The following is a 20,025-nucleotide window of genomic DNA, read 5'->3' as shown; positions in this document are numbered from 1 at the left end:
TTTAGATCTGAAACCTGCATTTTCCAGCAATCCAAGTTTTTACGAAAATGTGCATAACTTTCAATCTAGATGTCCGTTTTACGCGATTCTTTTTCCTACGTGTCTGTGATTTAATTCTCTATCATATGGAGTTAAAATCCAACATCCAACATAATAAATTTTAAGACTTCTAAGCCTTCGACTTATTATCTTTTTACCGAATTTTGACCCGTTTATGATTTTATCAAACCAAAACTAGTTTGTTGCACACATAGCATCATGAACCTTATTTTATATCAGTTTCCTATTGTTCAACGTCTAACCCACGGGTTTCTTTCGTATTTTCAACTCGTTTTGCTTAAATACTTATTTTGACCCGTTAAGGGTATTTAAGTACTTTTAAAAACACGAATCCCTTTTTATTTGCTTCTAGCATTATGTTGCCACCTTTCTTATCAAATAATTTTCCACCACGACTTTAATCGTGGTGGATTTTGTTGTGGTAACTATTTGTTCCGAGTTTTACCCCTCGGAATACTATTTTACGACAAGACGCATTTTAAGGCATTTGACTCACCATAATCGTACCGTTCGCTTTTATACTTGTCCTAAGTATTTACTTGATTGAATAACTTATTTCTAAACACCCATTAGGGTCGTTTGCTTGATTTACCCATCAAGGGCTTTTTGGTCAATTTTAGTCCCTCATTTATGACGAACGACTTTCACTAATAATTGACCAAAATATCACTTTTTACTATAAATCTAAATATGCGTACCTGGCTCGAGTCAATATATAGACCCGTTTTATGCCTTGCGTTAATTAACCAACATTCTATGGTGTCGCAATTATCCGAATTGCTATCCGCTCCTGTTAACATACGACTTGACAACCACATTAGTCGATGTTGTCAAATGATGTTACCTTTACCATTTGACCCATTTGGGCTATATGCCCAACGTTATCTATTTAATCAAAAACATCGTTTTTGATTTCCAATTCATACATCCATCCCATCCCGGATTTTATTACCATGCCCTTTTTCTTTTAAACTCTTTTCTTACAAATTCAACCCATTTCGGCTTACGCCATGGGTATCCTTTTAACCTTGATTTACATTAGTCGACACTTGACCAAATTCCATTTTTTGCCCCTTTTTCCCTCATTATTAGATTACACTACAAGGTAATCTTAACGAAAATCCATATTTCCAATATTACCGTTATCACGTTTATAACTTATAGAATAAACGAGTAATCTACATAAGTGTGTAAATTACACTTACCTCGCATCCACGCCACGCTTTTCTATCCTGTGCTTGCTCCGTTTGACCCGCTCCCTCATCAAGCTTCCACCTAGCTTGTTACGCGTCAAACTATCATCATCGTCTTCAAGGTGGTTAGTTTAGTCATTCAAGATCATGACCTTTACACCTTATGAATCTTTTACCACTATTTTTTAATGAACCTTATCATAGGTCGGTTCGACTTTTAGAAGTCAAACCACCAATTTACAAATATGGATGCACTAACAAGTTCACATGACTCGGTATATGCACATTATCAACCACTTAGTGAGCGTCATCTTTTGAGATGCTACATCTACTAACATGTTATCTAATTCATACCTCAAGTAACCATAAATCAACATGTAATTTTAGTTATTACAAGCATAAACACACTTTGACCATCATAATCATGGCTTTAACTCTATGTCAAGACCCACTTCTAATCACTTATGAACTCCTAACAAAATCCCTAATTTGTTCAAGTAGTTCATTCATATGAGATAGTATGATGTTTATAAACACCAATACAACACCAATTTCGTCAAATCATCAAAACCCACTTAGCTCATACTTGATTAGTTGACAAATCACTAGTTTATGGCACAATTCTACAAGTTAGTATCTAGGGTTTGTTCCTACACTTATACTCACATCAATATCACTATAACATTGAACATTCATACGAGAATTTCATTCATGCATGTTTATCACAAATTCGAAATATCACCAAACATCAAAATTCAACATACCTTGTAATCCCCTAAGCTTGGTGATCATGATTTTATTAAAAGCCCCAATTTTCCGGCTTGATTTCTCTTTGATTTTGTTGAATTTGTGGGTGTTTAGGGTTCTTGAGGGGAACCCCCTTTTCTTCTCCTGGACATCGACCAACATACCTTGTGTGTGTATTTTTTTTTTAATTATAAACTTCTTTCACATATTGCGCATTTTAGTCCCTCTTAGTTTAAAGGTTCTACAAATGGGTCAATTACTACAAGTTCCTTCTAGTTTTACTAAACAATAACTAACTAGGTTAATTATTCCTAGTTAACTTAGTGGGTTCCGAGAGTTATAACCCGTTTTTATTTTAAGTCCCGTTAACTTGGGCATTTTTATATACTTTGTTTTCTCAAGGTATTTATGCTCTTTCAAATTAATATTAGGTTTATTTATTTAAATCCCTAACATTTACCGGGTTAATTTTTACCACTAACGGCATTTTACCCGTCTTTACTATTAACGTGGTTTGATTACCAAACCCGGTTTTGGGATGTTACAAGTCTACCCCCCTTAAAGAGGTTTCGTTCTCGAAACCTTTCTTACATAGTTCATCGGGTTCTAAACTCAATGCATTTGACCTGAGTAATCTTTTAAGCATTACTCGTACTTTAACCAATTGTTAGTATTACCGGAAAAATTGTGGTAATATCTTTTTGGTTACAGAACATCTACATACCTCATACGATATAATGTAACTTGAAATAACGTAATTCCGTTATTTCTACTAGTTTAGTTAACTTAGCGATATGCATCGCTTTTATATATTATCGAACTCTTTGTGAATCCGTTACCTTGACCCGTTCAAAGGTCTTTAGTGAAATCTTTCACTTTTAGCAACAATTTCTTTTGTTTTCAAATTCATTTATTCGGTTCAGTTATACCGAATCCTCCGCTTACGAGCAAACCAAATTTCTCGATTTGAATTGCTGACCTTCACCGGTCTCACTAACTAGACTTATTAGTCCAGTTACTTTTTACCGCTAGCTTGGTTATAATGTGATTCTACTTCACATTACATTTCTTAACCGTGATCGTGTCGCATCATGTTTATTTATATATCTACCTTTCATTTTCGAAAAGATCACTTTTCGAATATATATCATCTTGCGCCTATCAGCGTCAAGACTTGAATCTTTCAGGCTTACTATTCAAATTCCTATTAGAATTTATATTTGTAAAAATGTTATTTCTTACTAAAACTGAATTTCAGTTTAACGTTTTTCTCTTTAACTATGTGAATTACTCATATCAAGGAAATTGACAACCCATAATTTATTGTTTTCCGTTCTCGTTTTACGCGGGGAATCGTAACAAGTTCCCTCACCTTACACTATTGACCCGTAGGTTCCTTCACTTAACCTCATGGGCTATTTCTTTATATGTTTCACCTTTTAAGGTGAGACCCAACAGTTCGTCTCTTTCTATTTATGACCCAACGGTCTCCGTGGTCCCGTAGACCTTATCACTACGTTTTATCCCGTAGGTTATGATGATCCCATAGATCGTCTTTTATTCACGTCTACATTCATATGTCTATTTATACATATATAGCTTTAAAGCATCCTTTGTTATGTTTGGAATCATTTAATTTTGCTTTTGAACTTTAGTTGACCTTGACCGTAGTCTAAGGTTTCATTTGTTTGCTTTCGGACTATCTTTCCGACTTTACTACTTCTAACGTCATGTACACGTCGGTTTGTCCTACGCTTACCGTTACCCGGTTTATACTTATACTCCTTTACAACCTATTACTCGGGTCCTTCTATCTTATTGTTTTTAACATTTTTGTTTTGCTAGTTTACATTTTTCCTATGTATATTCCTTTATGACCCATCACGTAGATTCATTAATGTTTCGCGCTTCCATTATTCAGTTTGCGCTTACTTGCACTACCAAGTTTTTATACCTTATTTATCTCGTTTGACTTGTTCGTGTGAAATTTCATCACTTGTGAACATCAAACTCCATTCTTTATTCGACCTATTCAACTTTAAAATAGTTGAGCGTAGTTATTAACATTTCTGTTTGCAAATTCTCATTGTCTTTTAGTCATGACTCATATTCCGAGTCTTTTGACTTTCTATTTCGCGTTCCCGTCTCTTGGTTTACGCATTCTTTCCAAATCCTACCCATTCATCAGGTATCTTTACCGTAGTCATTTTCAAATAACCATTCTTATATGGTTTTAGACATTATTTTAATTTATTTGGTCATCTTAGCGAGATCCATCGCTTTTATTTAATCAAGTCCTTTGTTCTTTATTCAATTCGTTTGACTTGCCCATGTGAATTTCATCACTTGTGACAGTCAAACCTTTATCCCTATGCCTTGGCATTCCTACCGGTCGGTCTGTATTTTCTTTTTACTTCATCCTTGTCCCTTCTCTCGGGCTCGTTATTCTTACGTAATACGCTTCCGTCATCCTTTACGTTTACTATCAAACACCTTACTTATTTGATTCATTTGGGTGCCATTTAAGTTGGTCCCATTCGCCCCACCCTCACTACATAGGATGTAAATGTGTCCGCTATAAGAAGTTCATGGTATCATATGCCACTACTTACTTGGCCAGAGTAAGCGATTAACACATGACACGCATGACCTTTTTATAGTTTTCGCATCACGCCCTATGTAAGTAATGCCTCTATTTGTTTCTCTTGGAAACAATATCCCGAATACATTTTCTATTCGGGTTTTCCAAGTTTTTAATCTATATATGCAACTTTCAATTTCTACATATTTGTTGCATATTACTATTTGTGCATTTAAAATTAAAATGTGCACCTGGTAATGCTTGCCCTAACGGGCTTCTCTTGCCGTTAGCCTTGTTCGCGACCGTTACGCGATTTAGGTCCTTGATGAGCATACTCTTTGGACCGTTCCTCTGTCAAATCTGCGATTTGTTAAACTCTCGCTATCTTCATATGCGAGTGTCCTTCAACTAAAACATATACAACAGTTAGTAATTTCGACATTAAAGGATGCCCGTATTATAATACAAGGCTTTTCTACTATACGCATCAACGCGTGTAATTTCGTTGACTATATCTATTCTATATCGTTTTTATTGGTGTAATATGTATTACACGATAACCATATGTGTTGTTCTCAACACTTTAATCATACTAAACCATTGATATACATGTACTTACCGGATTTACGATCAAGCCTCGAACCGAACACACTTACTCTTTTAACCTTGAGCTCTGATTACCAACTTGTAACACCCTTGCTATTATTTTAGGATTTTCGTAAATAAATATGTAAATATAATTACATATACATCGAAAATCCGGATTAATTAAAATATTTTCGGGTTTGAAACAATACAATACAAGGTGTATAAATTCTCGTTTTTAACTGACGACGAAACCATGTGCGGAAGCTTGTATCTTGGTCGTGTTCGGTTCTTCCTTGAGCTTGATCTGCATCCGGGAAAACTTGGTATTTACCTGTGATCAAAACCAACCTAAAGGTTAGTTTTGATGCTTGAATAATAGGTTAAACAAGTTTTAAACATCAAACCACAATATAAAAATCAGTTTGCCAGTTCTGTAGTCTGTCGCGGGCCGCGACAGACTTGATGTTGGCTTACGCGGGCCGCGACTCTCTGTCGCGTGTCGCGACAGATGTCCATTACTCCGTCGCGTGGCGCGACAAATGCGCTTTTCCAGCAGATTTAGATCTGAAACCTGCATTTTCCAGCAATCCAAGTTTTTACGAAAATGTGCATAACTTTCAATCTAGATGTCCGTTTTACGCGATTCTTTTTCCTACGTGTCTGTGATTTAATTCTCTATCATATGGAGTTAAAATCCAACATCCAACATAATAAATTTTAAGACTTCTAAGCCTTCGACTTATTATCTTTTTACCGAATTTTGACCCGTTTATGATTTTATCAAACCAAAACTAGTTTGTTGCACACATAGCATCATGAACCTTATTTTATATCAGTTTCCTATTGTTCAACGTCTAAACCACGGGTTTCTTTCGTACTTTCAACCTGTTTTGCTTAAATACTTATTTTGACCCGTTAAGGGTATTTAAGTACTTTTAAAAACACGAACCCCTTTTTATTTGCTTCTAGCATTATGTTGCCACCTTTCTTATCAAATAATTTTCCACCACGACTTTAATCGTGGTGGATTTTGTTGTGGTAACTATTTGTTCCGAGTTTTACCCTCGGAATACTATTTTACGATAAGACGCATTTTAAGGCATTTGACTCACCATAATCGTACCGTTCGCTTTTATACTTGTCCTAAGTATTTACTTGATTGAATAACTTATTTCTAAACACTCATTAGGGTCGTTTGCTTGATTTACCCATCAAGGGCTTTTTGGTCAATTTTAGTCCCTCATTTATGACGAACGACTTTCACAAATAATTGACCAAAATATCACTTTTTACTATAAATCTAAATATGCGTACCTGGCTCGAGTCAATATATAGACCCGTTTTATGCCTTGCGTTAATTAACCAACATTCTATGGTGTCGCAATTATCCGAATTGCTATCCGCTCCTGTTAACATACGACTTGACAACCACATTAGTCGATGTTGTCAAATGATGTTACCTTTACCATTTGACCCGTTTGGGCTATATGCCCAACGTTATCTATTTAATCAAAAACATCGTTTTTGATTTCCAATTCATACATCCATCCCATCCCGGATTTTATTACCATACCCTTTTTCTTTTAAACTCTTTTCTTACAAATTCAACCCATTTCGGCTTACGCCATGGGTATCCTTTTAACCTTGATTTACATTAGTCGACACTTGATCAAATTCCATTTTTTGCCCCTTTTTCCTTCATTATTAGATTACACTACAAGGTAATCTTAACAAAAATCCATATTTCCAATATTACCGTTATCACGTTTATAACTTATAGAATAAACGAGTATTCTACATAAGTATGTAAATTACACTTACCTCGCATCCACGCCACGCTTTTCTTTCCCGTGCTTGCTCTGTTTGACCCGCTCCCTCATCAAGCTTCCACCTAGCTTGTTACGCGTCAAACTATCATCATTGTTTTCAAGGTGGTTAGTTTAGTCATTCAAGATCATGACCTTCACACCTTATGAATCTTTTACCACTATTTTTTAATGAACCTTATCATAGGTCGGTTCGACTTTTAAAAGTCAAACCACCAATTTACAAATATGGATGCAGTAACAAGTTCACATGACTCGGTATATGCACATTATCAACCACTTAGTGAGCGTCATCTTTTGAGATGCTACATCTACTAACATGTTATCTAATTCATACCTCAAGTAACCATAAATCAACATGTAATTTCAATTATTACAAGCATAAACACACTTTGACCATCATAATCATGGCTTTAGCTCTATGTCAAGACCCACTTCTAATCACTTATGAACTCCTAACAAAATCCCTAATTTGTTCAAGTAGTTCATTCATATGAGTTAGTATGATGTTTATAAACACCAATACAACACCAATTTCGTCAAATCATCAAAACCCACTTAGCTCATACTTGATTAGTTGACAAATCACTAGTTTATGGCACAATTCTACAAGTTAGTATCTAGGGTTTGTTCCTAGACTTATACTCACATCAATATCACTATATTTTTGAACATTCATAGGAGAATTTCATTCATGCATGTTTATCACAAATTTGAAATATCACCAAACATCAAAAATCAACATACCTTGTGATCCCCTAAGCTTGGTGATCACGATTTTATTAAAAGCCCCAATTTTCCGGCTTGATTTCTCTTTGATTTTGTTGAATTTGTGGGTGTTTAGGGTTCTTGAGGGGAACCCCCTTTTTCTTCTCCTGGACATCGACCAACATACCTTGTGTGTGTATTTTTTTTTTTGTTTATAATTATAAACTTCTTTCACATATTGCCCATTTTAGTCCCTCTTAGTTTAAAGGTTCTACAAATGGGTCAATTACTACAAGTTCCTTCTTGTTTTACTAAAAAATAACTAACTAGGTTAATTATTCCTAGTTAACTTAGTGGGTTCCGGGAGTTATAACCCGTTTTTATTTTAAGTCCCGTTAACTTGGGCATTTTTTATATACTTTGTTTTCTCAAGGTATTTATACTCTTTCAAATTAATATTAGGTTTATTTATTTAAATCCCTAATATTTACCCGGTTAATTTTTACCACTAACGGCATTTTACCCGTCCTTACTATTAACGTGGTTTGATTACCAAACCCGTTTTTGGGATGTTACACTTAGCACTAAAAAAAGCAATTTGTGGTTTGTAATGCTAACTTTGAACAATATTAGGTTTTGCAGGAACCCCTAAGGTTCCTGTTATGTGGTTGTGCTTTTAGGCCTGTATGGCCGCTTTAACAATATCCGAACTTGCAAGTCAGTAGGACTTGTTTTAACTTGTGCTTTGTTGAAAGTCTTTCAGGGCTTTCTTTGTTATGATATTATGTTCAACTATTTTTTATGTTTTTATACCTGTGCCTATTTTGTTAAGGCAGCTTGGTTGGTTTTAAACTTTTAAGCTTTTAAGCTTTTTGGCTATTTATAGATAGATTGAAACTTTTGAGGTTTCAAGCTGTTATCTCGGGGACTTGAAGCCTTGAGGGCTTCCTAATGCTTTGGTTTGACTTTGTTTGTGTTTAAAATTTTTCGTTCAAGTTACATTGTTTTTGTTTTCTTGTAACTTTGTCTTTGTCGAGTTTGTGTTGTCCTTATGTTTTTTATACCTTAAAGGGTTCAGTGCTGTAGTCACTTAGCCTTGGTATTTTTAACAAGAAGGCATAGCACCTATCCTATTTGTTTTCTTGTTTTTGTTTGATTTCGTAAGCCTGTTTGTTGATTATTTTTCTAAGGCTTAAGGAACATTTGGTGTAGGCTGTTCAAACCTGTCTATGAGACTTCTTTGCTATTGATAATAAGTCTCATGGAGTTGTATTGATCTAGAAACTCACCCCTTATATAGGTCCATTCAACCCTTGAACCTATTGAGCGATGTGGACTGGGAGCTCAACCCCTTACATGGCCCTTGCCATGGAGTTTCTTGCTAGGTTCTCAACCTGTTTTAGGATAGAAAGACAAATTTGATAAAACAACTTCATTCATTCAAGAGACATTTTTACAAAAGGTTTTCATAGTTCAACTCTTGAAATGCAACATTACAAAATACAAACCAATCTTTCCCGTTTAGACATGAAACCTTTTCAAGGTTTTTCCATTCCACTGTCTTGGAAGCCTTTTACCTTCTGAGTCTGCTAGCTTGTAGGATCCACCCTTATGTGCTTCAAGGATGGTGTATGGACCCTCCCATTTTCGGCCAAGCTTTCCCTGATTCTCTTTCTTGCTAGCTTCATTGTTTCTAAGGACCATGTCTCTTGGCTTGAAACGTTCATTCTTGACTCTCTTGTTGTAATAGTCTTCCATTCGTTGCTTGTACTTGGATTCTTGAATTGCGGCTTGGTCTCGTGCTTCTTCTAGGAGTTGTAAGTTCAACATGGTCTCTTTTTGGTTTGTTTCAGGATCCATGTTGACAATTCGTTGTGTTACGACTCCTACCTCGGCTGGGATCACGGCCTCGGATCCAAATACCAAGCTATAGGGTGTTCTCTTATGGCTTGTTTTTTCAGTTGTTCTTATGGACCATAGAACACTAGGCAATTCATCGAGCCAGTTGCTTTCGTACCTTCCCAATCTTGTTTTGATACCTTCCACTATGCTTCGATTTATCCTTTCGACCTGACCATTTGATTGCGGGTAAGCCACTGAGCTGAAGACCTGGTTGATCATGTACTCTTTACACCAAATGCTGAAAGGCTTCTCAGCAAATTGCTTCCCATTATCAGTGATGAGTACCCCCGGCAATCCATAACGGCAAATAATGTTTTCCCAAACAAAGTCGATGACCTGTTTGCCTGTAATCTTTGCAAGTGGTTTAACCTCGGGCCACTTTGTAAAATAATCTATTGCCACCAGCAAGAATTTTACTCCTATTTTGCTTGGGGGAATGGACCAACAATGTCCATTCCCCATTTATGGAATGGCCATGCAGAGGTTATTGGGACAAGGTCATGCTTAGGACTTTTTGGGATCGGTGCATGGATCTGGAAAGCATCACATTTTTTTAATTGCTCAGCGGTGTCACGATGCATTGAGGGCCAGAAATACCCAAGGTTCATGAGTTTTGCAACCACCGACCTAGCTCCAAAATGAGCTTCGCATATGCCTTCGTGAATCTCTTTGATCAAATACTGACTTTGCTCAGGACCAACACATCTTAGGAAGGGGGCAAGGTAACCCTTTTTGTAAAAGGGTTTCTCCTTGTAGTACGTACTGCCTTGCCTTGATTTTAACCGTCTCAGCTTCTACTTGATCATTGGGTAGTTCACCATTTTTAAGTAACTTCTTGATTGGAGTCATCCAATTTGGATCTTCATCAGTGACTACGTCTTGAACTTCCAACTCATCAATTGATGGAGCTTTTAATACTTCTACTAACACCTTTTTTGTTAGGTGAGTAAAAGTGAGAGATGCAAGCTTGCTTAAGGCATCTGCCTTCTTGTTTTGGGACCTTGGAATCTGTTTGATTGTACACATTTGGAAGGTGTTCATCAATTCTTTGGATTTTTCTTTGTACCTTTTCATGTTGGGCTCTTTGGCAACATAGCTATCGTTTACTAGGCTTGAGACCAGTAATGAATCTGTGAACACTTCAAGCTTCTGGACCCTCATCTCTTTGGCCAGCCTTAAACCGGCGATCAGTGCCTCGTATTCAGCCTCGTTATTGGTGGTCTGAAAGTCAAAACGGAGAGCATATGTGAATTCCAACCCTTCTAGGTTGATCAAAATGAGTCCAGCCCCTGATCCTTCAACGCTTGAAGCCCCATCGGTGAAAAGCTTCCAGGCTTCAAGGTCAGAGAGTTCAGAGGTTGCAGTGTTTACTTCAGTGACGGTTTGCTTAGGGACTTCTATAATGAAATCAGCCAAGACTTGGGCCTTGATAGCTTTTCTTGGAACATAGGTGATGTTATGTTTACCTAGTTCTATGGCCCATTTGGCTAATCGTCCCGAGTTTTCTGGTTTTTCAAGCACACTCTTGATAGGTTGGTCGGTGACCACTTGTATAGGTTGTGCTTGGAAATACCTTCGAAGCCTTCTAGCTGTACTAGGGCTAGGGCAAGTTTTTCTAAAGGAGGATATTTGGTTTCAGCCAATTTTAGAGTTTTGAAGAAATAAACGGGTACCTGGATTTTTTCTCGTTCAATGGTGAGGACCGCGCTTATTGCTTCTTCGGCAACTGAGAAGTAGACTGAGATCAATTCGCCCGTTTCTGGGGCTGCCATGTCAGGTAGGGAAGCTAGGTGCTGCTTCATTTAGTTAAAGTCTTCATCGGCCTCTTCATTCCATTTGAAGTCCTTCTTATCAGTGCAACCTTTGAGCGTTTTGAAAAAGGGGAGAGACCTTTCCACTAACTTTGAGGTAAAACGCTTCTGCAAGCTTCCCATTCAAGCTTTCAACCTCCTCCTTGGTTTTTGGTGGTTTGGCTTCAAGAACAGCTTTCACCTTGTTTGGGTTGGCCTTGATGCTTTGTTTCCCAACAATATGGCCCAAGAACTTGCCTTCCTCAAACCCAAATGAACATTTTTCAGGGTTGAGCTTCATGTTAACCTTTCTTAGGTTCTTGAAAGTTTCTTGAATGTCATCGAGCATTTGATATTCCGTCTTGCTTTTGATCACCAAGTCATCGACATATGCTTCCATGTTTTTACCAATTTGGCTTGCAAAGGCTTTGTCCACTAGACGTTGGTAGGTTGCCCCGGCGTTTTTGAGGCCAAAAGGCATCTTTTGGTAACAAAAGATTCCCTTATCGGTGTGGAATGTCGTTTTTTCCTCATCTTCTTCTTTCATGAGTATTTGATGATACCCTTTGTAAGCATCTAGAAAGCATTTGAAAGGATAGCCGGTGAGGGAGTCAACCTTGAGATCAATTTCCGGCACTAGATAGCAATCCTTGGGACAAGCCTTGTTAAGATCCTTGAAATCTATGCACATCCTCGAAGAATTGTCTGGCTTCTTGACCATAACTGGGTTTGCAACCCATGATTGGTACTTGACCTCTCGGAGAATGCCAGCTGACACAAGCTTCTCAACTTCCTGGCACGTGGCCAAACTTCTCTCTGGTGCCAAACTTCTTTTCTTTTGAACCACGGGCTTGACATCCGGTGGTATTCTTAACTCGTGCTCGGCAATGTTCCGAGGGATCCCTGTCATATCCTCTGGACACCAAGCGAAGACATCGCTGTAGTGTGTTAGCAACTTTTGATGATATGAGAAGGTTTCTTGTGAAAGGCTTGGATTGACCCTTATTCTTTGTTCAGGATACTTAGGATTTATGATCAGCCTTTGCTTTGTCTTCTTCGCTTTTGAAACTTTCACCTTCAACCAAGTAGGCTTCCTGGGAAGGTTGAAGGGTTGCTATTCCTCTCTCGGTGGGAAATTTGACAGTGCCATGGCCGACGGACACAGCCATGTAAAATGCACACTGCCATGGCCTCCCAATGATCACGTCATAGTTTGAGGGAATATTGATAACCACAAAGGTGAGTGGCTGAGTTCTTTCTTTCTGACCTTCGCTGAAACGAGCATTAAGTGTCAGTTGCCCTAAAGGTTTAAGGGGTATATGGGCAATACCTTTTATGGAGGTTCCAGAGGGTTGAAGCCTTGAATGTTCTTCATTGCTCAAGCGGTTGAAGAACTTCTCAAACATGATTTCAGTAGCTGCCCCTGTGTCTATGTATGCCCTACTTGTTTGTAATGTTCCCACAGTTGCTTCTACCACAAGGAGGACTTGAAAGAGGATCTTTCTCTGTTGGGGGGAAGCACACACACTGAAGCTCACAAGCTTCCAACCGTTGTCTCTTTTGTGGAACCCTTCCATCAAAATCCACCATATTGACTTCCTTTCCTTTTCCTTCAGCCATTTTGTCCCTTACTCCTTTCACCAAGTGAGCAAGTTCTCCGGACTTAACAGCTTCTTCAATCCTTTTCTTAAGTTGGAAGCAATCATTGGTGTGGTGACCCTTTTCTTCATGGAATTCACAATATTGTGTGGAGTTCTCGTTTTTTTCTGCTTTTGGGGAGAGGCCTAGGAGGCCGAAAGTTTTGCTTGACTTCTTCTGTTGCTAGGATTTCTTAAGGAGTCTTGGTGAGAGATGTGAAACTCATGCCTTTTTCTCTGCTAGAAGGGTTGCGACCTTCAGACCTTCGATGGTCGGAACCCTTTTTGCGTCTGTCATAGGAGTTAAAGTTTCCTCTCTTTCTAGCTGGGCTGCTACCTCGCCAGTTGTTTCCTCTTTTCCTTTGTTCTTTGATATCTACTGCCTCCTCCCCTCGAATGTGTGCCTCAGCCCTTTCAAGAGCTTCTTCCAAAGTCTTGGGGAGAGATTTGTTAAAATCCCTTGTGAGGTATTTAGATGTAATGGCGTTCATAAAACCGGCCACCCTCATTTTTTCGTCTGCCCCCACATAGGTTAGACCTTCCTTCTTGTATCTCTCTATGAATTCTCGAAGGCTTTCATTATCTCTTTGCTTGATCTGAAAGATCACTGTAGCATCTTTAACATACCGCCTTTGTTGGGAGAAATTGGCTAGGAACCCCTTGCTAAGGTCATCGAAGCTTCGAATGCTTCGAGCAGGTAAGTCATTGAACCAGATTCTTGCTGATCCGACAAGGGTTTGCATGAACATCAAGCAACATTCAGCATTTGACCATTTCTCGATTCTTGCGGCACCGGTAAAGATCTGAAGATGGTCTTCAGGATCTTCAGTCCCATCATATGTTCTGATGTGGGCCGGTATTTTGATCTTTGTCTGGAAGTAATAATCAGCTATCTGGTGTGAAAAGCATGAAAGGTTACTTGGTTTATAAGCTTTGGACAAATCTTCTTCAACCCTTGCACCCATATTGTTGTTACCATTGTTGTTCCCTTGAGTGGCTAGCACTTGATTAATGAAGTGTTGCCACGGGAAGTTGGCCATCATCTGGGTCATCATCTGGGGCATGAGGTTGAAGCCTTGAAGGCTTCCGGGTGTAACAGAGCAGTTAACTCCCAAGGGAGTGCTCATAACGGCACTTCGTGCTAAAGGGAGTACCGACAAGGCATGTTCCCATGAGGTTGTCGTTGAGGGTGGAAGACTTGTTACTGGGACTGCAGGAGTTGGTCAAGGGTCAGCTCATGGCCCGGTGGAGCACCGTTTGGAGCAGGTTGGGACGAGAAGAGAGGGTATACTGTAGGATTTGGCCTTGCGGACAGATACGGGTTAGGATTTGGAGGATTACTGGGACCTGCCTTGTCCCTAGATGTAAAAGGAGGAATAGGAGGTCCATGAGACAATGTCGGCTCAGGTTTATCATAGTCTAGACGGATCCTCACTCCCTTGTCCCTTTCTCTACTCACATATTGGTTGAGGAGAGATCTCAACTCAAGGAAATTGTTGGCGACCCCCTCCGGGGTAAGTTCGACATACGACGGGGCACTAGTGACACCAACATTAGGGGAAGGGACCCCTGATCTGGACGGAGTAGGTGTACTGAAAGTTAGGAACTCAGGAGTACCTCCCGGTGTCGAGAAAGAAGCAGGTGTAGTTGCATGGGCTTGACTAGCACCTGGGGTAGAAGTGTTAGGAACCTGATTCACTTCTCCAGGAGATCCACTTTCTGACATAGCAATTTCAGGAGAATGGAGCTACACTACTAGGTCTTTTGGAGAATAATAGTGGTGTAGCCCCACGGTGGGCGCCAACTTGTTGATGCAACAAATAATAGACCAAGGGTAGTAGCCGGGCTGGTTAGGCAAAAGGGTTGAAGGGTTCAACTTTGCCTAACGCAGGCCGTGGGGTCCCCCCACGTTTGCAAGACGTGGAAGGAGGTTCACTAGTTTTATTCTTGTTGTTTGCTATAGGTCCTCCTCTGAAATGTGTTCAGATTCGGATGAAGGAGCAAACAGAATGTGTGTGTTGGATGTGAAAGGAAGTATCTTGCGAGAAGCAAGTACTTGAAGTAAACGACCAGAGATATCAAGAATCAGGGCTGGTCTGGGAATGTGTTTCTCAGTAAATGAAGTGTCAAATATATAGGAGAAGACACCTTCCCAAAGAGGGATGCATTTGACTAGCGACCTTGCTTGTAGTGAGGGGCTTACCCTTTCCGGGGTTAAAGCCTTTTGACCTCTGGATAATAGAGTGTGTTTTGTGGACCTGCATTGCTTTTGCGGCTGGCGAGTTGGTGGAGATGTGACCATTTACTGTTCTCACATTGCTTTACTTCACCTCCTCAGCTTTTTAACCTTTGAACCGTTTAACCCTTTGAGCATTTATGTATTTTAGTCATTTTATTTTGTCTTGGGCTACCCCCGTCATCAAGTACAAAGTTTGGTTTTGTATAAATAATTTTGGAAACTGATGAAGATTTCAAAATATTATATTATCTCCTATACGAATTGTTTAAATTTATATTAAATTCAATTGACAATTATCTTTTAATTAAAATTAATTATCTATAATATCTTCTAATTAAAATTAAGTATCTATAACTCACAATGATAGAGAGGCGGAAAAACTAAAAAATAAATGAGTCCAATAAATGATATGTGTCCCTCATGGATTTACTTTATTATATAGTATAGATATAGATTTAAATCTAAATACATAGTTGTGCATAATTTTTTCCGTCCAAGATCTATATAAGTTTTGTTGAAAATAAGTTGTATTCAAAATAGAGAGTTTGTTTGGTTTCGTAAAACGGTACAATGCCGAACTGAACTGATTCTGACCGAACAACATTGGCACTAGAACGATGTTATCGGAATCGGTACCAGTATCCGTATTTATCGTTTTCAATCGAGATAAACATGATTTCATTTTAAGGGTTTTCTCTTTCGGTTGTTGATGACAGGGGTAGCCCGAGACTAAATAAAATGACCAAATATGTAAACGCCCAAAAGGTTAAAAGGTTCAATGGTTGAAAAAGCTGAGAAGATAGAGTAAAGTAATACGGGAACAGTAAACAAGTCACATCCCCAAAACAGTCTCACCAACCACAGCCGTAAAAGCAACGTAGGTCCACAGAGCACATGCTATTATCCAGGGGTCAAAAGGCTTCAACCCCCGAAAGGGTAAGCCCCTCGCTGCAAGTTAGTTCACTAGTCAAATGAATACCTCTTTGGGAGATGTCTTCTCCTATATAAGTGATACTTCATTTACTGAGGGAAGACATTCCGATCAGATTTGCTTCCTTAAACTCTGGTCCTTCACATCGTACACTTACTTCACGCAAGTGTCCCTCACTCACATTCAATTCACACTTATTCTTTTTGTTCCTCCATCCTTTTCTGGACAACACTTCAGAATTGGATCTTCAAACAAGAAAAACAAACTAGTGAACCTCCTTCCACGTGTTGCAAACGTGGGGGGACCCCACGACCTGCGTTAGGCAAGGTTAAACCCTTTAACCCTTCTGCCTAACGACCCTCGCTACTACGTTTGGTCTATTATTTGTTGTCTCAACAAGTTGGCGCCCACCGTGGGGCCACGCCGCTATTTCTCCTCAAAAATACCTAGTAGTGTAGCTCTTCTCTCTTGAATTCGCCATGTCTGAAAGTGGATCCCCGGGTGAAGTGAATCAGGTACCAAACACTTCAACTCCGGGTAGCAGCCAAGCTCACGTGGCTATTCCAACCTCTTTCTCAACTCCGGGGAGCACACCCGAGTTTCTTACCTTTAACACTCCAACTCCTTATAGATCCGGAGTTCCTTCCCCTAATGTTGGCGTCACTGACACTCCAACACGCATTGAACTTACCCCCGAGGGAGTTGCCAACAATTTTCTTGAGTTGAGGACTCTCCTCAACCAGTACGTGAACAAAGAGAAGGATAAGGGAGTGAGGATTCGTCTAGACTATGATGAACCTGAGCCAACGCTGTCTCCCGGACCTCCCATTCCACCCTTCACAGTCAGGAATGACGCCAGTCCCAGTAATCCTCCAAACCCTGTTCCATATTTGTCTACCATGACAAACCCTACAACACATCCCCTCTTTTCATCTCAGCCGGTTACGAGTGGTGCTCCTCTGGGCCATGAGCTGACTTTGGATCAGCTCCTACATTCCCCAATATCAAGCTTTCCAGCTTCTACAGTCAATTCGTGGGAACAGGCTCTGTTTGTGCTTCCATTGGCATGAAGCGCAGTAATGAGCACCCCTCTTGGAGTTAGCTGCCCAGTCACATCTGGAAGCCTTCAAGGCTTCAACCCTATGACCTAGATGATGACTCAGATGATGGCCAGCTTCCCGTGGCAACACTTCATCAGTCAAGTGCTAGCCACTCAAGGGAACAACAATGGTAATAACAATATAGGTACAAGGGTCGAAGAAGACTTAGCAAAACCCTATAAGCCAGGTAACCTTTCATGCTTCTCACAGCAAATAGCCGATTATGATTTTCAAGCAAAGATCAAGATGCCGTCCCACATCAGAACGTATGATGGGTCTGAGGACCCAGAGGACCATCTTCAGATCTTTACCGGTGCAGCAAGGATAGAGAAATGGTCAAACGCTGAATGTTGTCTAATGTTCATGCAAACCCTTATCGGATCTGCCAGGATCTGGCTCAACGATTTACCTGCTCGAAGCATTCGAAGCTTCGATGACCTTAGCAAGGGTTTTTTGGCCAACTTCTCCCAGCAGAGACGATATGTCAAAGATGCAACAGTCATTTTAAATAAAACAACGTGACAATGAAAGTCTTCGTGAGTTTATTGAACGATACAAAAAGGAAGGTCTAACCTATGTAGGGGCAGATGAAAAAATGAGGGTAGCCGGTTTCATGAACGCTATCACCTCGAAATACCTCATAAGAGATTTCAACAAGTCCCTGCCCAAGACCTTGGAAGAAGCCCCGAAAGGGTAAGCCCCTCGCTGCAAGTTAGTTCACTAGTCAAATGAATACCTCTTTGGGAGATGTCTTCTCCTATATAAGTGATACTTCATTTACTAAGGGAAGACATTCCGATCAGATTTGCTTCCTTAAACTCTGGTCCTTCACATCGTACACTTACTTCACGCAAGTGTCCCTCACTCACATTCAATTCACACTTATTCTTTTTGTTCCTCCATCCTTTTCTGGACAACACTTCAGAATTGGATCTTCAAACAAGAAAAACAAACTAGTGAACCTCCTTCCACGTGTTGCAAACGTGGGGGGACCCCACGACCTGCGTTAGGCAAGGTTAAACCCTTTAACCCTTCTGCCTAACGACCCTCGCTACTACGTTTGGTCTATTATTTGTTGTCTCAACAAGTTGGCGCCCACCGTGGGGCCACGCCGCTATTTCTCCTCAAAAATACCTAGTAGTGTAGCTCTTCTCTCTTGAATTCGCCATGTCTGAAAGTGGATCCCCGGGTGAAGTGAATCAGGTACCAAACACTTCAACTCCGGGTAGCAGCCAAGCTCACGTGGCTATTCCAACCTCTTTCTCAACTCCGGGGAGCACACCCGAGTTTCTTACCTTTAACACTCCAACTCCTTATAGATCCGGAGTTCCTTCCCCTAATGTTGGCGTCACTGACACTCCAACACGCATTGAACTTACCCCCGAGGGAGTTGCCAACAATTTTCTTGAGTTGAGGACTCTCCTCAACCAGTACGTGAACAAAGAGAAGGATAAGGGAGTGAGGATTCGTCTAGACTATGATGAACCTGAGCCAACGCTGTCTCCCGGACCTCCCATTCCACCCTTCACAGTCAGGAATGACGCCAGTCCCAGTAATCCTCCAAACCCTGTTCCATATTTGTCTACCATGACAAACCCTACAACACATCCCCTCTTTTCATCTCAGCCGGTTACGAGTGGTGCTCCTCTGGGCCATGAGCTGACTTTGGATCAGCTCCTACATTCCCCAATATCAAGCTTTCCAGCTTCTACAGTCAATTCGTGGGAACAGGCTCTGTTTGTGCTTCCATTGGCATGAAGCGCAGTAATGAGCACCCCTCTTGGAGTTAGCTGCCCAGTCACATCTGGAAGCCTTCAAGGCTTCAACCCTATGACCTAGATGATGACTCAGATGATGGCCAGCTTCCCGTGGCAACACTTCATCAGTCAAGTGCTAGCCACTCAAGGGAACAACAATGGTAATAACAATATAGGTACAAGGGTCGAAGAAGACTTAGCAAAACCCTATAAGCCAGGTAACCTTTCATGCTTCTCACAGCAAATAGCCGATTATGATTTTCAAGCAAAGATCAAGATGCCGTCCCACATCAGAACGTATGATGGGTCTGAGGACCCAGAGGACCATCTTCAGATCTTTACCGGTGCAGCAAGGATAGAGAAATGGTCAAACGCTGAATGTTGTCTTAATGTTCATGCAAACCCTTATCGGATCTGCCAGGATCTGGTTCAACGATTTACCTGCTCGAAGCATTCGAAGCTTCGATGACCTTAGCAAGGGTTTTTTGGCCAACTTCTCCCAGCAGAGACGATATGTCAAAGATGCAACAGTCATTTTTTAAATAAAACAACGTGACAATGAAAGTCTTCGTGAGTTTATTGAACGATACAAAAAGGAAGGTCTAACCTATGTAGGGGCAGATGAAAAAATGAGGGTAGCCGGTTTCATGAACGCTATCACCTCGAAATACCTCATAAGAGATTTCAACAAGTCCCTGCCCAAGACCTTGGAAGAAGCCCTCGAAAGAGCAGAAGCCCACATCCGGGGAGAGGAGGCGGTCGACATCAAAGAACAAAGGAAAGAGGATCTAGCTGGCGAAGTAATAGCCCAGTGAGAAAAAGAGGGAATTACAACTCCTATGACAGACGACAAAAGGGTTCAGACCATCGAAGGTCTGAAGGCCGGAACCCTCCAACCAGGGAGAAAGGCATGAGCATCACACCCCTCACAAAGACTCCTCAAGAAATTCTTGCAACAGAAGAAGT

General features: G+C 40.2%; 1 protein-coding gene across 1 annotated transcript; it reads right to left on the bottom strand.

The window, feature by feature from the left end:
* Positions 1-12,417: 12,417 nt before the first annotated feature.
* Positions 12,418-12,972, bottom strand: LOC110928221. The gene has a single exon (XM_022171362.1). It carries the CDS (start codon positions 12,970-12,972, stop codon positions 12,418-12,420), a length of 555 nt encoding a protein of 184 aa, XP_022027054.1.
* Between the last annotated feature and the right edge of the window lie 7,053 nt (positions 12,973-20,025).

This window comes from Helianthus annuus, chromosome 1, assembly GCF_002127325.2.
Source record: "Helianthus annuus cultivar XRQ/B chromosome 1, HanXRQr2.0-SUNRISE, whole genome shotgun sequence".
Lineage (NCBI taxonomy): Eukaryota > Viridiplantae > Streptophyta > Magnoliopsida > Asterales > Asteraceae > Helianthus > Helianthus annuus.
The sequence above is the reverse complement of the archived record's forward strand: the minus strand, read 5'-3'. Positions and strand labels throughout refer to the sequence as shown.

Coding starts and splice junctions, on each gene's coding strand:
- LOC110928221 (XM_022171362.1), bottom strand. CDS start 12,972: ATGGAAGGGTTCCACAAAAGAGACAACGGTTGGAAGCTTGTGAGCTTC.